General features: G+C 41.8%; 1 protein-coding gene across 5 annotated transcripts in view; it reads right to left on the reverse strand.

Annotated features, from left to right (window-relative positions):
- tarbp1 (TAR (HIV-1) RNA binding protein 1) overlaps positions 1-19,153 on the reverse strand; it is a 177,987-nt gene that overhangs the window by 138,467 nt on the left and 20,367 nt on the right. For all 5 annotated transcript variants that reach the window (XM_043695407.2, XM_043695409.2, XM_043695408.2 and 2 more), the window contains exons 5-9: positions 12,958-13,010; positions 12,761-12,858; positions 11,032-11,167; positions 9,839-9,935; positions 2,966-3,055 (exon numbers count right to left, since the gene is read on the reverse strand). In XM_043695407.2, coding sequence (XP_043551342.2) covers positions 2,966-3,055; positions 9,839-9,935; positions 11,032-11,167; positions 12,761-12,858; positions 12,958-13,010 — 474 coding nt within the window. The remainder of the gene's footprint in view (positions 1-2,965; positions 3,056-9,838; positions 9,936-11,031; positions 11,168-12,760; positions 12,859-12,957; positions 13,011-19,153) is intronic.

Below are 19,153 nucleotides of genomic sequence, written 5' to 3' on the forward strand. Positions count from 1 at the left end.
CTCATAAATATCAAATGTTTGTGTTAATGTTTCAGTATATTTTTCATCTCAGTGGTGTATTTCCAAATAGGTGATTTTGGACTAACATTTCATTCTCAAATTCTCTGCCCAAAGACAGTTTGATCCACAGCCCCACAATCTCTATCAAGCATAGACCAAGAAAGCAGTCTCAAATCCATCCCAGCTGGAATGGGAATCAAACCTAGTGCTGGTACCAATCTGAACCACACCAGTTCTCCAGCCAGTACAAATCCACTCTTCAAAGAGCTGTTGCTGTGAGAAACACTTTAACATTCATGCTGTGGCCTGGAGCTATGGGTGGTAATGGTAGGAGACTCAAGTTTTTTTTCTATCACATGGCTAACCAGGAATCTCTATTGCTATTATTGCTGTCATTAGCTTGTACTAGAAGAATTTACAGGTTGATGCTCAACCTGTTCAGTGAGCATACTTTCTTTGGCTATGAACATCTGGAGTGGGATTTGAAATTCTGGCTCAGTATTATGGACCAGGCGAGGCCCCCTCAAAACATTTCGAGAAAGTAGTCCATACCCTAACTTTGTTTTGAGCAGGTGTAGCATAGATATTTCAAAAAGAAGAATAAACTACGAAATAACAACCGCTCTGAAAACCCAACAGATCATCCCAATCTAATGATGTTGTTCCAAATACTTGCAACAATCCCAAGAAACACCCCTTGGCGCAAAAGATAAAATCAAACACAGGGTCTTACAGGATAGAAGTCAAAGAGAGAGTACCAATGTGGGCTTGCTTCTTTGAATCCAGCAGCTTTTTCCCCCCACTTAAAACCCAAACGAAACCAGAGTAAAGCTGAGCTGGGAGAACTGGCCACTCCCCTTTCATTGTACAAGTATTTTTTTAATCTTGAAATGCTTTTGCCTGAGGCAGCATCTGTTAGTGAAAATCAGATTGGCCCTAAAACCCTTCAAACCTAAACCTTTTAGAATCGCTACTTTAATTACCTCTCTGAAAAAAAAGCCAAGGACAACATTACCTTGTTAAAGGAGCAGCATTGTCACACTCAGAAGTGGGAACATTTCCACTTGAGGCACAACCCCACTGCGTAACACATGTAGCATATTTTATAGAATAGAAATACAAAATACATAAACAACAAAAACAATCTAACCATCTTGTTAACCACAGAACTAAATTTAAGCAAATTTAGTTACTGGCCTTTGAACCAGTGGTATATTATTCTTCTCACCCACACAATCTATAATGTAAGTACCCAAAATTAAGTTCGATTTCTCCTTTACCACTGTTAAATCACAATTTTACAATCCTCTAGTTTAATATTTATTTGCAAAATTTCAGAAGAAAACCCTGTGCCAAAAATTTCTTTTTAATGAAAGTTTTGTCAAATCTGTTCAATTAATTAAAGATGCAAACAATTCAGCACAAGTCTCTCAATCAGTTCAGATAAATTTGCAACTTGACAACAGAAGTGAGAATTTGAAGGTTTAAAAATATTAGTTTTATCCTTTGCACTTAGTCCAATTTGCTATTACTCCATGAAATTCAAATTCACAGAAGATGCTACATATTTGTGAGCAGTTAACCCTTTTATCCATAAATTAAATAAGTAAATGACATTCCATGGTCCTGCATTACAAAACCACAGAATGGGCCAAAAGCATCTGGAAAAACCCTTACTACCTCCAAATGGCGCTTTAGTTGAAAACACATGCAGCTTGCATTGCTCATGTTCTGACCTTAGAATCATCTGATACACCAGCTATTCAAACAGGATATCATTGACAGCAAGATAAAAGACAGAGGAGATAAAAAGGGAGAGTTTGCAGATAATTTATCTTTGTAGCTGTAATACAGGAAGATCTCCATAGTTTTGACAGCTAAATCGATGAATTTTACCTGGTATCATATAACAGCTGACAGTTTGATCTCAGGGGCAGCATCAAATATTCAGTCCATCCAGTATTTTGTAAAACCAGCTCACTTAAAAAAAACGCCTTAAAGTACTTCAGTCTCACTTTGGGTCATATTTTAAAAGAAAAATATATAAGGCAATTGTATGTGAGTGGAACTGATAAATAGAAGAGGGACGATCACCTTATTGGGATTGTATTATTGACTCCTCAATAGCATTTGTGTGCTAGTGTTATGTTTCACACAGAGTACCTCCAAGTTCCTTTGTGTTGCAGTTTTCTGCAGTTTTTCTCCATTGAAATGATACTCTTTTGTTCTCCCTTCCAAAACGACCTTCACGTTTTCCCACATTATACCCCGTATGCCAATTTTCTGCTCACTTTCTTAGCCTATGAATATCTCTTTGCAAACTGTTTGTATCCCACTCGACCTGCCTTTCCACATATCTTTGAGTCATCTGAACATTTTGGGTACAGTGCCTTTGTTTCCTTCCTCCAATTTATAAACATATGTTCTCAATAGTTGCGGTCCTAGCCCTGATCTGAGTAATGTCCCAAGTCCCCGAAAAAACCATATCCCACTCACTGTTTCCTATTCATTAGCCAATTCTCTATCCATACAATTTAATGATCGATTCTGTCTCTAATGGTTCAGTCTATGTACTGACAATTAACATGGCCACCTCTAATGCTCAGCAGTCTGCATCATAACTAGAAATGCAAGACTAAGTTAGGAAAGGTGAAATTAGCGCACTAGTTGTTTCAGACTTGAATGCAAGAAAACCTGGCTCTCAGTCAGCTAAACTACATGTCATGTCATCAAAATACCTTGAACCCCAATCAGTATGCAATTCCCAAGATGTACCTAACCATATTAATAAGTACCAGTGCATTTTATGATAAATACTATATTAAAAAATTTAAACATTCAGAGCAAGTACAAATTCCCCTCTCTCTGAAGAAAATTAAAATATATAAAGCACCAAAATCAATTATAAAACTTCAGATATAATCAGACATATGGATCAACTCCACATCAGATGTTTTTCTCCTACCTCCATCCACAATTTAGTACCCCGAGATAAAGCCTCTTCAGTTCGAATAAATGCCAAGAAGTTTGAAATGTCAGACAGTGTTACTCTTTCCTAAGAGGGCAAAAAGAAATTGAGATTTGTTTTTATCTTTGGTAGCAGAAACTACATCTTAACTGCATTACAATGACAAGTGTTATGGACCAGGACAGACCCTCAAAACATTTCACAAAGGTAGCCCAGACCCTAACTTTGTTAGTTGTTTTAAGCAAGTGTAACACAGATATTCCAGGAGAAATGCTGCCGGTCACACCACTTAGTTTTAAACAGAACAGAATTTATTTACAAGATTACTGAATGAAACACAAAGACAGAATACCGAATAACTTAACCTCTCCAAAAACCCAACAGATCATCCAAACTTAATGATGCTGTTCCAAATACTTGCAGCAATCCCCAGAAATACCCCTTGGCACAAAAGGCAAAATCAAACACAGGTCTTGCAGGACAGAAGTCAGAGAGAGAGTACCAACCTGGACCTGCTTCTTTGCGTCCAGCAGCTTTTTTCCCACACCACTTAAAACCCAAACCACCAGAAAAAAGCTGAGCCTGGAGAACTGACCACTCCCCTTTCATTGTACAAATGTTTTTAAACCATCTGCCTGAGGCAGCATCCATTAGCTATAAACAAATTGGCCCTAAAACCCTTCAACCCCTGACTTTTCGGAGTCTGTGTCCTTTATAAACTCTGCGGAAAAAATGCCAAGGACAGCATAACCTTGTTAAAGGAGCAGCCTTGTCACACAACTTACAAACTAGAACAATTGTTTTAAGCAGAAAAGTAAAATTACAGATTCCACATTTTGCCTTAAATCTGGAATATCAAATCCTCAAAATCAAAACAGATCAACAGGGGAGATGGAATTTCATCCAAAGAAACAAGGTAATATGGCCAGGGACAAAATTAAGAGATGACTAGAACTGAGACACTTTTACCTCCCAATACTATGACTTTTCAAAATACTGACAAGACGAGGGGAAGACAATGGTGTCATGATAATATCATTGGACTAGGAATCCTGAGGTCCAGAACAGTGCTCTGGGAAAACTGGTGCAATTTGAATTCAATTAATTGAGATCTGGATCTAAAGGCTGGTACCATAAATAGAGACCGTGATCTACTGTTAACAACTCAACTAGTTCATTCATGCTCTTGGCTGGTATGACCTTAGTGTGACTCCAGACCCAAAACGTGTGATTGACTCTCAACTATCCTATGAAATGGCCAAGGAAGTTCAAGGGCAATGAAGGGTGAGCAAAAAATGCTGGCTTCCCAGAGACAGCCACATTGCATGAAAGAATAAAGAGAAAAATGCAAGCCGAGATTTCATTCCAGAGCTTTATATTCTACTCTAGATAGAACAGGATCCATACAAGTTACCCAGTTACGAATCCTCTAGGCTTTCAAATCCCATCATTTCAATATCTTACTAGCTTGAATCACTTTAGCCCGCTGCTGAAATTTTAGGCTTGATATGCCTTCCTCATTTTTCCTTTTACCTCTGTCCAGAAATATTACCAAAAGAAAATGCCTCAAATATTCTATATTTTGAAAAATTATACATTGAAAGATTGCTTAGTTCAACAATTGTCTGAAGTCCCGTAAAGTCATGCCCATCATTCTTGATGCAGGTGTTACTGCATAAGCCAGCATTCATTGCCCTTGAGGAAGTGGTGGGAAGCTGCCTTCTTGAACTGCTGCAATCCATTTTGTGGTGCATACACAATGGTTAGGGAGTGATTCCAGATTTTGACGTACCAATACTAAAGGAACTGTGAGATATTTTCAAATCAGGGTGGAGGGGAACTTGCAGGGGGTAGAATTCCAATGTACCTGCTTTGTGGTGTTATGTGGTGTTATCCAATGTTTGTGGAGAAAGTGATGCTGGAGATCAGAGCTGAAAATGTGTTGCTGGAAAAGCGCAGCAGGTCAGGCAGCATCCAGGGAACAGGAGAATCGACGTTTCGGCCATAAGCCCTTCTTCAGGAATGAGGAAAGTGTGTCCAGCAAGCTAAGATAAAAGGTAGGGAGGAGGGACTTGGGGGAGGGGCGTCAGAAATGCGATAGGTGGAAAGAGGTCAAGGTGAGGGTGATAGGTCAGACTGGGATGGGGGCAGAGAGGTCAGGAAGAAGATTGCAGGTTAGGAAGGCGGTGCTGAGTTCGATGGATTTGACTGAGACAAGGTGGGGGGAGGGGAAATGAGGAAACTGGTGAAATCTGAGTTCATCCCTTGTGGTTCCTAGGCGGAAGATGAGGCGCTCTTTCTCCAACCGTCATGTTGTTGTGGTCAATGATGGAGGAGTTCAAAGACCTGCATATCCTTGGTGGAGTGGGAGGGGGAGTTGAAGTGTTGAGCCACAGGGTGGTTGGGTTGGTTGGTCCGGGTGTCCCAGAGGTGTTCTCTGAAACGCTCCGCAAGTAGGCGGCCTGTCTTCCCAATATAGTGGAGGCCACATCGGGTGCAGAGGATGCAATAGATGATGTGTGTGGAGGTGCAGGTGAATTTGTGATGGATATGGAAGTTTCCTTTGGGGCCTTGGAGGGAGGTGAGGGGGGAGGTGTGGGCGCAAGTCTTGCACCTCCTGCGGTTGCAGGGGGAGGTGCCGGGAGTGGAGGTTGGGTTGGTGGGGGGTGTGGATCTGACGAGGGAGTCACAGAGGGAGTGGTCTTTACGGAATGCTGATAGGGGAGGGGAGGGAAATATATCCTTGGTGGTGGGGTCCGTTTGGAGGTGGCGGAAATGACGGCGGATGATGCGCTGTACATGGAGATTGGTGGGGTGGTAGGTGAGGACCAGTGGGGTTCTGTCCTGGTGGCGGTTGGAGGGGCTGGGCTCAAGGGCGGAGGAGCAGGAAGTGGAAGAGATGCGGTGGAGGGCATCGTTGACCACGTCGGGGGGGGGGAAATTGCGGTCCTTGAAGAAGGAGGCCATCTGGGTTGTACGTTTTTGGAACTGGTCCTCCTGGGTGCAGATGCGGCAGAGACGAAGGAATTGGGAGAATGGGACAGCGCTTTTACAGGGGGCAGGGTGGGAGGAGGTGCAGTCCAGGTAGCTGTGGGAGTCGGTTGGTCAGCACCGCCTTCCTAACCTGCAATCTTCTTCCTGACCTCTCCGCCCCCACCCCAGTCTGACCTATCACCCTCACCTTGACCTCTTTCCACCTATCGCATTTCCGACACCCCTCCCCCAAGTCCCTCCTCCCTACCTTTTATCTTAGCCTGCTGGACACACTTTCCTCATTCCTGAAGAAGGGCTTATGGCCGAAACGTCGATTCTCCTGTTCCCTGGATGCTGCCTGACCTGCTGCGCTTTTCCAGCAACACATTTTTGTATCCAATGTTTGTGGTGGTTATGATGTTTAAGGAGAATTTCTGCAATGCATCTTCAAGATGGTACACACTGCTGCTACTGACTGTTGATGGTCAAGTAAGTAAATGTTTGTAGATGTGGCTGCTTTATCCTGGTGGTGTCAAGCTTCTTCAATGTTGCTGGAGCTGCACTCCTTCAAGCAATTAACTTGTGCCTTGTAGATAGCAAGTCAGCATTGAGGAGTCAGGTTGCGAGTTACTCACTGCAGGATCCCTAACCTTGGACCTGTTCTTGTAGCCACTGCATTTATATTGGCTAGTCCAGTTCAGTTTCTGGTAACCCCGGGATTTTGATGATGGGGGATTCAATGATAGTAATGCCATTGAATATTAAGACGCTGATGGTTAGATTCTCACTTGTTGGGATTCTCATTACCTGACACTTGTGTGGGAATAATGTGACTTGCCAGTTGAAATCTGAATGTTGTCCAGGTCTTGCTGCATTTGGACATGGACTGATTCAGAATCTGGGGAGTGACAAATGTTGCTGATCATTCTGCCATCAGTAATCACCTGCATTTCTGACCTTATGATGATGAGAGGCTAACTGATGAAGCAGCCAAACATGGTTGGGTGAGAAATTCCTGTAGAAAGAGGTCCTCGAGGTGAGATGACTGGCGCCCAAAATCATAACCATCTTCCTTTGTGCAAGATACAACTCCAACTCGCAGAGTGTTTCCTCTCTCCAGACCTCTACTGATTCGAGCTTTGCTAGGATTCCTTGATGCCACACTCGGTCAATTATGCCAAGGGCACATGCTCACCTCTCCTCTAGAATTCAGCTCTTTTATTTACGTTTGAGCCAAAGTTGTAATGAGGTCAGGAGCCGAGTCACCCTGTTTGATCACAAACCCGGTATCAGTGAGTAGGTTATTGCTAAGCAACTGCTGCTTGACAGTATTGCTGATGACATCTACATTACTTTACTCCAGCCCTTCGAGCCTGCTCCATCACTCAATACTCAATCCCTGCTCCACTTTCTCCCTAAACCCCTTAATTCTTTCAGTATGAAGAACTATAGCTAACTCAGCCTTGAAAACTTTAATGTTTTGGCCTCAGACAGAAAGTGCTGGAGAAACGCTGGAAGCATCGTTAGAGAGATAAGCAGAGTTGATGCTGTGATTTTTGAAGGAGTCCAGTGACCCTTAGCCAATTCAAGTCTCTTTTCATACGTCAATCTTGCCATCCAGAAATCAGTGGAGTAAACCTTTCTTGTAGTCCTTCCATAGTCAAAACACATTTCCACAGATGAGGAGACCAAAACTGCACATAATTCTCCAGGAGTGGTCCCTGTACAATTGTAGCAAAACATCCATGCTCCAGTATTTGAATGCTCTTGCTATGGAGAGCAACATACGATTGGTTTCTTTCTTCACCTGCATGCTTATTTTCAGCAACTGGTATACAAGGCCAGCCAGGTAAATGATCAGCAAATATAGTAGACAACACTATCAATGGGTATGCCCTATCCCACCAGCACAGAGCCAGCAGAGATGGAAGCAGTTTGTTATACAGTTAAGAAACTGCAGCCATGGGAGTCCTTAGCATTGATTCCATATGCCATGAAATCTCATGACATTAGATATGTAAATCTCCAACTGATTACCACATTCTACCCCCAGCCTTTGTCGATGATTCAATACTCCTCCATATCAAACATCTACATTTCTATAATGTTTTCTGCCGTTGCACAGACCTCCACTGTCCACAAGTGACATGGTTTCTGCAAACAGATGTCAATGCATTAGAATGCTGATTGGTGTACATAGAACCTCCAAACACAATTTAGATAGAATGTTATTGAACTAAGTTGCAAACCTAAAAACAATCTAAATGAAAAGTCCACTCATACTGCACAAACCTACTCACTCCAAAGCCAAGCTTCAAACACAAATTTACTTCACGTACCAAGACAATCCACCAGTTATGAACTAAAAAAACAGAAACTCTAATTCTCAACAAATAATATTAAAAATACATATCTCAGTTGACAATAAAAAGTCCTTTTAAACTTATGGCGATTTGGGAGAATTGAAGGGTGTTTCATAGGACAGTTAAGTGCCAATCTAACTCTAAAGTCGCACGCAGGCCAGATCAGGTAAGGATCACAGATATCCTTCCCTAGAAAGAACATTAATAAACCAATCTGGTTTACACAACAATTGACAATGATTGCATTGTACTTTCGGTCATAGAGTCATAGAGATGTAGAGCATGGAAACAGACCCTTCGGTCTGACTTGTCCTTACCGATCAGAATCCAGTCCCATTTGTCAGCATCTATCCCATATTCCTCCAAACCCTTCCTATTCATATACCCAGTCAGATGACTGTTAAATGTATACCAGCCTCCAACACTTCCTTTGGCAGTTCATTCCATACATGCACACGCTCTGTGAGAGCAAGTTGCCCATTCGATTCCTTTTAAATCTTTCCTTTCTCATCCCCAAACCTACACCCTCTGTCTCTGGATTCCCCCACCCCAGGGTGAATACCCTGCCCATTTACCTTATCACGCCCCTCATGATTTTATAAATCTAAGATTTTAGAATTCAAATTCCACTATATGCTGTGGTATGATTTGAACTCGCGTCCCCAGAGCATTTCCTGTGCCTCTGGATTGTCTCTGTTCAGTGACAATATTGCTACATTATTGCCTCCCCTGTATACTGAGATTAAATGTTTTCTAACATACTACTGAACTTGAATTTCAGACAAGATTATAAAGTGTGCAGCTACTTTAACTAGAAGTTTAATTAGAAATGGAACTTGGTTTATTAAATCTCCTCAAAAGGATGACTCTCATTGCCAATTGTATTTCAAAACAAAAAGCAGCACATTGGTTTTTCGCTACAATCATTAAGTTTGTTCTAAACACAAAATGAGAAACTTTATATCTTACTTTAAAGCTGAGCAAGCAGCAAGCCATTAACTCAACTGAGAGATCGACTTCACCTTAGCTTTTATCTTGTAGCACTTACGCTGATAATTGAGACAACCAGACATGAAACTTAACACTTCAGCATTTATTTCACTTAAACAATTTTGTTGCATTTCTTGTGAATTTGCGCTGACTGGACTATCCTGTGATCTTGGGCGAAGTTGACAATATTAGTAGCTCAGGTTGAGGTTCTGGATGTCGGTTTGCTCACTGAGCTGGGAGGTTCGTCACCATACTAGGTAACATCTTCAGTGAGCTTCTGGATGAAGCTTCATCCGGAGGCTCACTGAAGATGTTACTTAGTATGGTGACAAAACGTCTGAAAACTAACTTTCCAGCTCAGCGAGCAAACCGACATCCAGAACAATATGTAAATGGAGAAAGATGGAAGAAAGAAAGAAATATATATAACAAAAACCTACATTCTATATAACTTAGACCACATCTACAGGGTGCCATATTTAAATTTTAGTCAGGAAAATAAGATTATTTGCATGCCTAAGTTAAAAGAACAATATTTTCTTACCACATTAGTCAAGTGCATTGCAGTCTGTAGAAGATAACATTGAGCTGCTTCTCGCAGCAACACTTGATGATTGGTCATAGTGCAGCACATTACTTCCCTGTGAAGTATCAGATATAAAAATCAGGGACAAATAATTACTTTTAGCTAAGTATAATCCTCAACAGATTAAAAACAAAGTACAGATAAAAAACAAAGTACAGATACAGTGTCTCAAATCGAGCTATCCTAAAACCAGAGTTTTAAAACCTAAAACCATAAGCCACTCATTTGTGTCTGGTGTCAAGTAACAATTTTAACTGCTATCCAGTAAGTTAAATAACTTACAGGGACAATGTGGCTTGGTGCTGCATTGGGACACCAGAATAGTTACTGGTTTTGTACACCAGCCTTTTCCCATACGCTGCATGAGTGACTTGGGTGACCTTTATCCTCACCCAACCTGCAGTTCTTTGGCAGTTTAATGAAAACAACTGTACTGTGAATACAGCATAGCCTGAACATTCTAAAGAGTCATACTGGACTCGAAACACAAACTCTTTTTAACCTCTTCAGATGCTGTCAGACCTGTTGAGTTTCACCAGCATTGTTTGTTTTAGACTCAAAGAGTGCCTTACTTGCCTTATGATTTTATATTTTTCCAGAAACTCTTTTCCCCCCCACAATTGTTGACAATAAACTTGATTTTGTGTTTTTGCTATTAATTGAATTGAGATTCCAAACACTTCCTCCAGACTGACAAGATCCAAAGTCCAGCATGTACTTAGTCCAGAGGTTGCCACTTTTGAGACAATAGACCTGAACAATGGTTTCATATTGTATTTCAGTTCCAAGAGTTAAAAATATTTCATAACACATTAGAAGACTTGCATCATTTCATGTTCTTTGCACTGAAATACCTGTGCAATCTAAAATATCTACCACCAAACTGGATGTTTCAACAAATTTCTCTCAGTTACAGTTTTCTCAGTCCAACTAGTCCATATTGACATTTACTCCCTTCACAGAAGCGAACATTTCTAATCATGTTTACAAACCTTGCTCCCAAATCCATTCAACCTTTTGTCATCCATCCAACTATACATTCTGAACTTGAATGGCAATTTATGTTTCTGTCTCAACCATGAACCCTATTCCTTGTTAAAGTGTGGAGTTTTAAATTATTCCAAGTTGAGTCTCTTCACAAACATCCATACCGAACAGCATGAAGCCCTTCTACTCCCCAGGTTTTGCGTGTTGGAATATGTACAAGAGCTTGTGAGATGAAAAGTATGGGAATAGCACACCAGTGCTTAGCAGCCATGCTCTTAATCAACTTCATGAGAAAGTCACCTAACCAAAAGGAAATAAAACTTTTAAAAACTTTCCACATAAATCAGTTCAAAAGACTACAAACAAATGACAAATTTTTCAAAGGTTTGTAGATTTGAATCTTAAATATTAATGTTATTGTCTTATAACTCATCAAGAGTTTCAACATGCATTATCAATGGTAACCTGAGGGTCCAACTATCAGTATATAACAACACAAACATATTTTAAGATATAACATCCTCTTTATCTCCCCAACTGTAGCATTATTCAAGTTAGAACATGGAATGATGCCCTTTGAAAAAGGGTATGGCTTATTCAATCTGTGCTATGACACTTTCCAAGCAAAACACAGAAGTCTATTTGCAGAGATACGTAACAAACCTAACAGGCTTTTTTTAAAACAAGAGAGACATCAAAGAAAACAATCAAATGGCATTAAAAGTAAATTACAGGTCACAACTAAAAACAATTAGGGATGGGCAACAGAAATCATTGTTGCCCATCCCTCATTTTCCTCAAGAAAGTGGCGTTCAACTGCCTTCTACAATGCAGATGAAGTCAGCACGTATGGTAGGAAGGGAATTAGGATGGGGGTGGGAAGTTAGGAAGGGAGTTCCAGAATTTCAACCCAGTAATAGTCTAAGAATGACAGTATGGTACCAAGTCAAGATTGTGTGTGGCATGAAGAAATACCAGCAGTGTTGATGGCTTTCCAATGCATCTGCTGCCCTTGCCCTTCTTGGTGGTAGAGGTTACAGGTTTGAAAGATGCTATATAAGAAGCCTTGGTGAGATGTTAGAATGCATCATGTAAACTGTACACACTGCTACCCCTATGCTGGAGGTCGTGAATATGGAGAGTGGTGCCATTCAAACATGTTTATTTGAACTACATGGTGTCAAGCATTTTGAGTCATGAGTGTTGTTGGAGCTGCTGCATTCAAACAAGTGGAGTGCATGCCATGCACTCTGATGTGTGCTTTGTAGATAATGGATATTATAGAGAGTCCTTACATCCGAATTAAACAAAGGTAAAATTGTAATTGTTCCAGCTATAAAACTGATAATTTTCTAGGTGAACTTGATAAATCTGCTTGGAATATGAAATCAGCAAATGCCCTCATATAAAGCCATGTGCAGTCTGGGTAAGCAGAGGGCTCAATCCCCAATTAGCACTGTTACTGGATCTCAGCTGAAGCAGCAGCAGCGACCGGGATGGGGTGGAGTTTGGGGAAACATAGAAGTCAGTGAGGGCTTCCATTCCTGTTTACTGACTTGTTCATGGATGCCAGATGAAGTTACTGATCACCTATGAAAATCTGTGCAGTTGTTTTCTTCAGTTGCAGAATGCTGTGGATCATTCTGCATTAGAGGTTTGCGACTCCAGGTCACCAATTAAGTAATTCAAATTACCGAAAACTACTTTCTGGGTACATTACACCCAAGCGACCTCCCCTACATGAGCTAGAGCATAAAAATCAGTGGCTGTAGACAGTACGTTCTCATTGCTATCCACAACAGATTAGTGTGTGCTTTCCTAAATTGAAAACATACTTACAACACATTCAAGACTACCTTTTGCAAAATAGACTGCTTAATCACAAGAATCTACCTTGGAATTCTTCAGCCACATTTTCTACAAAATTAACAAGACATGTCTGTAACTTCTCAGCTAGAACAGGACGGCTGCCAAGTATCTGTTCTGGAGATCTGAAAAGTAGAAATGCACACAACAACATATCAAAGCAGATAAAGATCAAATTACACAAAAAAAAGGTAACAAACAAAGGAACTAAAATACTTACACACCTGCTGTAAAATGTACTTTCTGAAAGAGCATCCATCACTGGTCCACAGATAAACTTAAATTTATAAAGAAAAAATCAATTAGGACTATTTGAAATTGTAAAGTAGGTTCTTTGATTTGAAATAAACAGGGCATTAAAAGGTTTTTTTAAAGATAAAAGAGGGATCAAAGCAGCAGGTTATTCAAGTTTTCAGAACAAATAATAGGACAGAGAATATGGAAAGGGTCACGAATCTAACTTCAGGCACAGCAAATAACAGGACAATTCTGAGAAGGCGAACAGTCAACTCAGCACTAAGGGTGTTGTACTTCTAAGTTTGCAGTATACAAAACAAGGTAAACAAACTTATAGCACAAATTGAAATAGACAGGTATGATGTAGTGTGTAGTGTATCACAGAGACATGGTTGCAAGGTGATCAGGGCTGGGAACTAACTTTTCTTTGTTCCTTCACAAGATGTAGGCATTGCTGGCTAGGACAGCATTTATTGCCCATCCCCAATTGCCTAGAGGGCAGTTAAGAATCAATCACATTGCTGTGGGTCTGGACTCACATGTAGGCCAGACCAGGTGAGGATGGCAGTTTTCTTCCCTAAAGGACATTAGTGAAACACATCGGTTTTTCTGACAATGGATTCATAGCCAGTTATCATTAGACTTTCAATTTCAGATTTTTATTGGACTCAAATCCGACCATCTGCCGTAGCCGGATTAGAACCCAGGTCTCCAGGACATTACTTGGGTCTCTGGGTTAACAGATCAGCCATAATACCACAAGGCCATTGCCTCCTCGTATAAAGATTAACATTCTATCAAAAGGATGGGCAGAAGAGACAGAGTTGCCTTGCTAGTAAGAAAGTAAATTAAAATCAACAGCAAGAATTGATGCTGCATCGGAATGTGTGGACTCTGTGTCGATAGAGTTGATGATACACGCCTCCTAATAGTAGTTAAGATGTGGGACAGAAAATAAATCAGCACTTAGAAAAGGCATGTAAGAAAGGCACTCGAATAATAATCATGGGTAGCTTGAATATGGAGATGGACTGGGAAAATCTGATCACAAGAAAATGGAATTGGGGAACATCAAGAGGGGTGGCACAATGGCTCAGTGGTTGGCACTGCTACCTCACAATACCAGTGTCCCAGGTTCGATTCCAGCCTTGGGCGACTGTCTGTGTGGAGTTTGCACATTCTCCTCGTGTCTGCATGGGTTTACTCCGGTTTCCTCCCACAGTCAAAAGTTGTGCAAATTAGGTGAATTGCCATGCTAAATTGCCCATAGTGTTAGTTGCATTAGTCAGAGGGAAATGGGTCTGGGTGGGTTAGTCTTCGGAAGGTTGGTGTGGACTGGTTGGGCCGAAGGGCCTGTTTCCACACTGTAGGGAATCTAATCTATGAGGTGGCTTTTTGAAGCAGCTTGCAGTATAGCCAAATAGAGAACAGGCAATTTTGCGATGTGTAATGAGACAGACTTGATGAGGGAGTTAAGGTGAAGGAACCCGGAGGGGACACAGTGGCCATAATAACAGTTGGAGAAGGAGAAGCTGGAATCAGATGCAACAGTAGTATAATTGAGTAAAGGTCAATTAAGTAATTGACTCCAAAGAGATGAGGAGGAAACTGACCAGAGTTGATTAGAAGGGGAGCCTAACAGGATCCATTTGATCTAACCTTGCTAACACTTGACCATGAGGAACCTTGTCGAATGCCTTACTGAAGTTAACATAGATCACGTCTACAACTCTGCCCTCATCGTTACTTCTTCAAAAAACTCAGTCAAGTTAGTGAGACATGATTTCCCACGCAAAAAGCCATGTTGAAGATTCCTAATCAGTCCTTGCCTATCCAGATACATGTAAATCCTGTACATCTGGATTCCCTCCAACAATATGCCCACCTCCAAGGTCAGGCTCACTGGTCTTTAGTTCCCTTGCTTTTCCTTACTTCCTTACTTAAATAGTGGCAACACCTTATCCAACTTGTCTTTCAGCGCCTCACCTATAACTATTGATGATCCAAATACCTCAGCAAGGGGCCCAGCAATCACTTCCCTAGCTTCCCACAGAGTTTAAGGGTACACCTGATCAGGTCGTGGGGATCTATCCACCTTTATGCGTTTTAAGACATCCAGTATCTCCTCCTCTGTAGGGTGAACATTTTTCAAGATGTCACCATCTATTTCCCCACATTCTATATATTTCATGTCCTTCTCCACAGTAAACAACTTGTTTAGCATCTCCTGCAGTACAACAATGCTGGCTTGCAGATCTTTGAAGAGTCCTATTCTTTCCCTAGGTACCCTTTTGTCCTTATTATATTTATAAAATCCCCTTGATTCACCTTCATTTGATTTGCCAAAGCTATCTCATATCCCCTTTTTGCCCTCCTGATTATGGCAACTGCTATTCCTGGGACCGTAAGAAACTTACAAAAGTTGTGTGCACAGCCCAGACCATCATGGAAGCCAACCGCCCAGCCATGGACTCCACCTACACTTCTTGTTATGAGCGAGTTTTGAGAAGATTTGTAGCTAAAAGAAACTCAAACATATAAATAGAAAACAGAAATTATCAGCAGTGCTTCATCTGAGGCCCCCTGAAGATGTTATCTAGTAGGGTGACGAAACGTCTGGAGATGAAACTTTCAGCTCAGCGAGCAAACCTAGATCCAACACTTCTTGTTGCTACAGAAAGGGCAGCATGGTGGCTCAGTGGGTAGCAATGCTGCCTCAGTGCCAGAAACGTGGGTTTAATTCTAACCTCAGGCAACTGCACATTCTCCGCCTTGGCTACGTGGGTGTCCTCCAGGTGCTCCGGTTTTCTCCCACAGTCCAAAGATGTACAGATTAGGTGAATTGGCAGTGCTAAATTGCCCATAGTATCCAGGGATGTGTAGGTTAGGCGAATTTATCATAGGAAATGCAGGGTCACAGGGATAGGGTAGGGGTATGAGTCTGGGTGGGATGCCCTTCGGAGAGTTGATGTGGACTTGAAGGGCTGAATGGCCTATTTCCACACTATAGGAATTCTGTGAAAGTATACTCCCATTGCCCTTATACTCCAAGGATTCACTCGATCTATCCTGTCTATACCTGATACGTGCTTCCTTCTTTTTCTTAACCAAAACCTCAATTTCTCTGGTCATCCAGCATTCCTACAACTTCCAGCCTTGCCTTTCACCCTAACAGGAATATGCTATCTCTGGACTCTTGTAGTCTCATTTTTCAGCCATCCCTTTACCTGCAAACATCTGCACCCAATCAACTTTGGAAAGTTCTTGCCTAATACGATTACAATTGGCCTTCCTCCAATTTAGAACGCTAACGCTTAAATCCCATCTATTCTTTTCCATCACGAATAGAATTATGGTCTCTGGCCCCAAAGTGATCCTCCATTGACACTTCAGTCACTCATCCTGTCTTATTTCCCAAGAGAAGGTCAAGTTTTGCACCTTCTCTAGTACGTGCATCCATGTACTGAATCAGAAAATTGTCTTGTAAACACTTAACAAATTCCTCTCCATCTAAACTCTTAACATTATGGTAGTGCCAGTCTACATTTGGAAAGTTAAAATCTCCTGCCATTACCACGCTACTATTCTTACAGATAACTGAGATCTCCTTACAAATTTGCTTCTCAATTTCCCTCTAACCGTTAGGAGGTCTATAATACAATCCCAATAAGGTGATCATCCCTTTCTTATTTCTCAGTTCTACCCAAATAACATCCCTGTATGTATTCCCAGGAATATCCTCTAGTATAGCCATAATGTTATCCCTTATCAAAAAGGCCACTCCCCCTCTTCTCTTGCCCCCCAACTCCCCCACCCCCATCCTCCCTATAGTATCCTGGAACATTAAGCTGCCAGTCCTGTCCATCCCTGTAACTGCAATGATAATCCAGTCTCATGTTCCTAACCACGCCTGGAGTTCATCTGCCTTCCCGGTTAGGCCTCTTGCATTGAAATAAATGCAATTTAATTTACCTCATTCTCTGCTTTGTTCCTGCCTGCCCTAACTGTTTGACTTGCTCGACTTGCTCCTTTTCCCAACTATCCCAGTGTCAGATCGATCTCTTTCCTCACTGCCTCCCTGTGTCCCACCCTCCCCAATCTTACTAGTTTAAATCCTCTCAAGCAGCTCGAGCAAATCTCCCTGCTAGTATATTAGTCCCGTTCCAATTCAGGTGCAATCTATCCTTCTTATACAGGTCACTTCTGTCCCAGAAGAGAGTCCAATGATCCAAAAATGTGAATTCTTCTCCTCTACACCAGCTCCTGAGCCACATATTCATCTGCTCTATTCCTACCCTCAGTAGATTGTAGCACGAGAAGTAATCCAGATATTACAACGCTCAAGGACCTCCTTTTTAAATTCCTTCCTAACTTCTTACATTGTCCCTTCAGAATCTCATCCTTTTTCCTTCCTATGTCATTAGTTCCAATGTGTACAATGATCTCCTGCTGGTCAGTCCCCTTTGAGAATATTCTGCATTGTTGTGGATCTGTTCGCCGAGCTGGGAATTTGTGTTGCAGACATTTCGTCCCCTGTCTAGGTGACATCCTCAGTGCTTGGGAGCCTCCTGTGAAGCGCTTCTGTGATGTTTCCTCCGGCATTTATAGTGGTTTGTCTCTGCCGCTTCCGTTCGTCAGTTCTAGCTGTCCGCTGGAGTGGCCGGTATATTGGGTCCAGGTCGATGCGTTTGTTGGTAGAATCTGTGGATGAGTGCCATGCCTCTAGGAATTCCCTGGCTGTTCTCTGTTTGGCTTGTCCTATAATAGCAGTGTTGTCCAGTCGAACTCATGTTGCTTGTCATCTGAGTGTGTGGCTACTAAGGATAGCTGGTCGTGTCATTTCGTGGCTAGTCGGTGTTCATGGATACGGATACAGACCACTAGGACTCATAACAGCACACAAACCAACAGCCACTCTCAGACAACAACTCACCAGGACAAAGGACCCGATATCCAGCATGAGCAAAACCAACGTAATATACAAAATCCCATGCAAGGACTGCACAAAACACTACATAGGACAAACAGGAAGACAGCTAACGATCCGTATCCATGAACACCAACTAGCCACGAAACGACACGACCAGCTATCCTTAATAGCCACACACGCGGATGACAAGCAACATGAGTTCGACTGGGACAACACTACTATTATAGGACAAGCCAAACAGAGAACAGCCAGGGAATTCCTAGAGGCATGGCACTCATCCACAGATTCTAACAAACAAACACATCAACCTGGACCCAATATACCGGCCACTACAGCGGACAGCTGGAACTGACGACTGGAAGCAACAGAGACAAACCACTATAAATGCCGGATGAAACATCACAGAAGCGCTTCAAAGGAGGCTCCCAAGCACTGAGGATGTCACCTAGACAGGGGACAAAACGTCTGCAACACAAATTCCCAGCTCGGCGAACAGATCCACAACAACGAGCACCTGAACTACAAATCTCCTCACAAACTTTAAATATTCTGTATTCTTGAGATATCCTTGATCCTGGCACCAGGGAGGCAACATGCCATCCTGATTTCTTGCTGTCAGCCTCAGAAACATCTGTCTACAGCTCTGAATAGAGAGTCCCGTATCACAATCGATCACTTGGAACCTACACAATCCTTGTCACATTAGAGCCAGTCTCGATACTAGAAACTTGGAGTCCATTAGCCCCTACATTTTCCAAAACCACATGTTTGCTTGAGATAGGGATAGCCGTAGGAGACTCCTCCCTAAATGCCCCCCTCTCCTACCTTGCCTAGTGGTAATCAATCTACCTGACTTTATCCTATAACTGCCATCCATCACACCCCCTAGCTCCTGTAAATTCCTCACTGCCTCTAACTGCCAGTCCAATTGATCCATGCGATCAGATAGGATTCGCAACCAAACATACTTCCTGCAGACATAATCATCAGTAACATGGAAATTCTCCCTAATCTCCCACATCCGACAGGAAGAGCACATCACTCTACTCAGGGCCATCTTTGCACCTTAACATAAAATATCACAGTCTTACTGCTCTAAAAAACACTCTCCCCACCCCCCCGGCTAACTTAGTACCTATGTTTTATATTTTTAAATTTTAATCAAGATACAGATCTAAATAAAACATAAATATAAAGAACCTACTCTACTCACTATTAAAAAAAACACAGCAAGGTTAATTTAAATACCATGC

The sequence above is a fragment of the Chiloscyllium plagiosum genome, unplaced genomic scaffold (assembly GCF_037043375.1).
Source record: "Chiloscyllium plagiosum isolate Xiang-an unplaced genomic scaffold, Cpla_swu_hap1 HiC_scaffold_10, whole genome shotgun sequence".
In the NCBI taxonomy this organism is placed as follows: Eukaryota; Metazoa; Chordata; class Chondrichthyes; order Orectolobiformes; family Hemiscylliidae; genus Chiloscyllium; species Chiloscyllium plagiosum.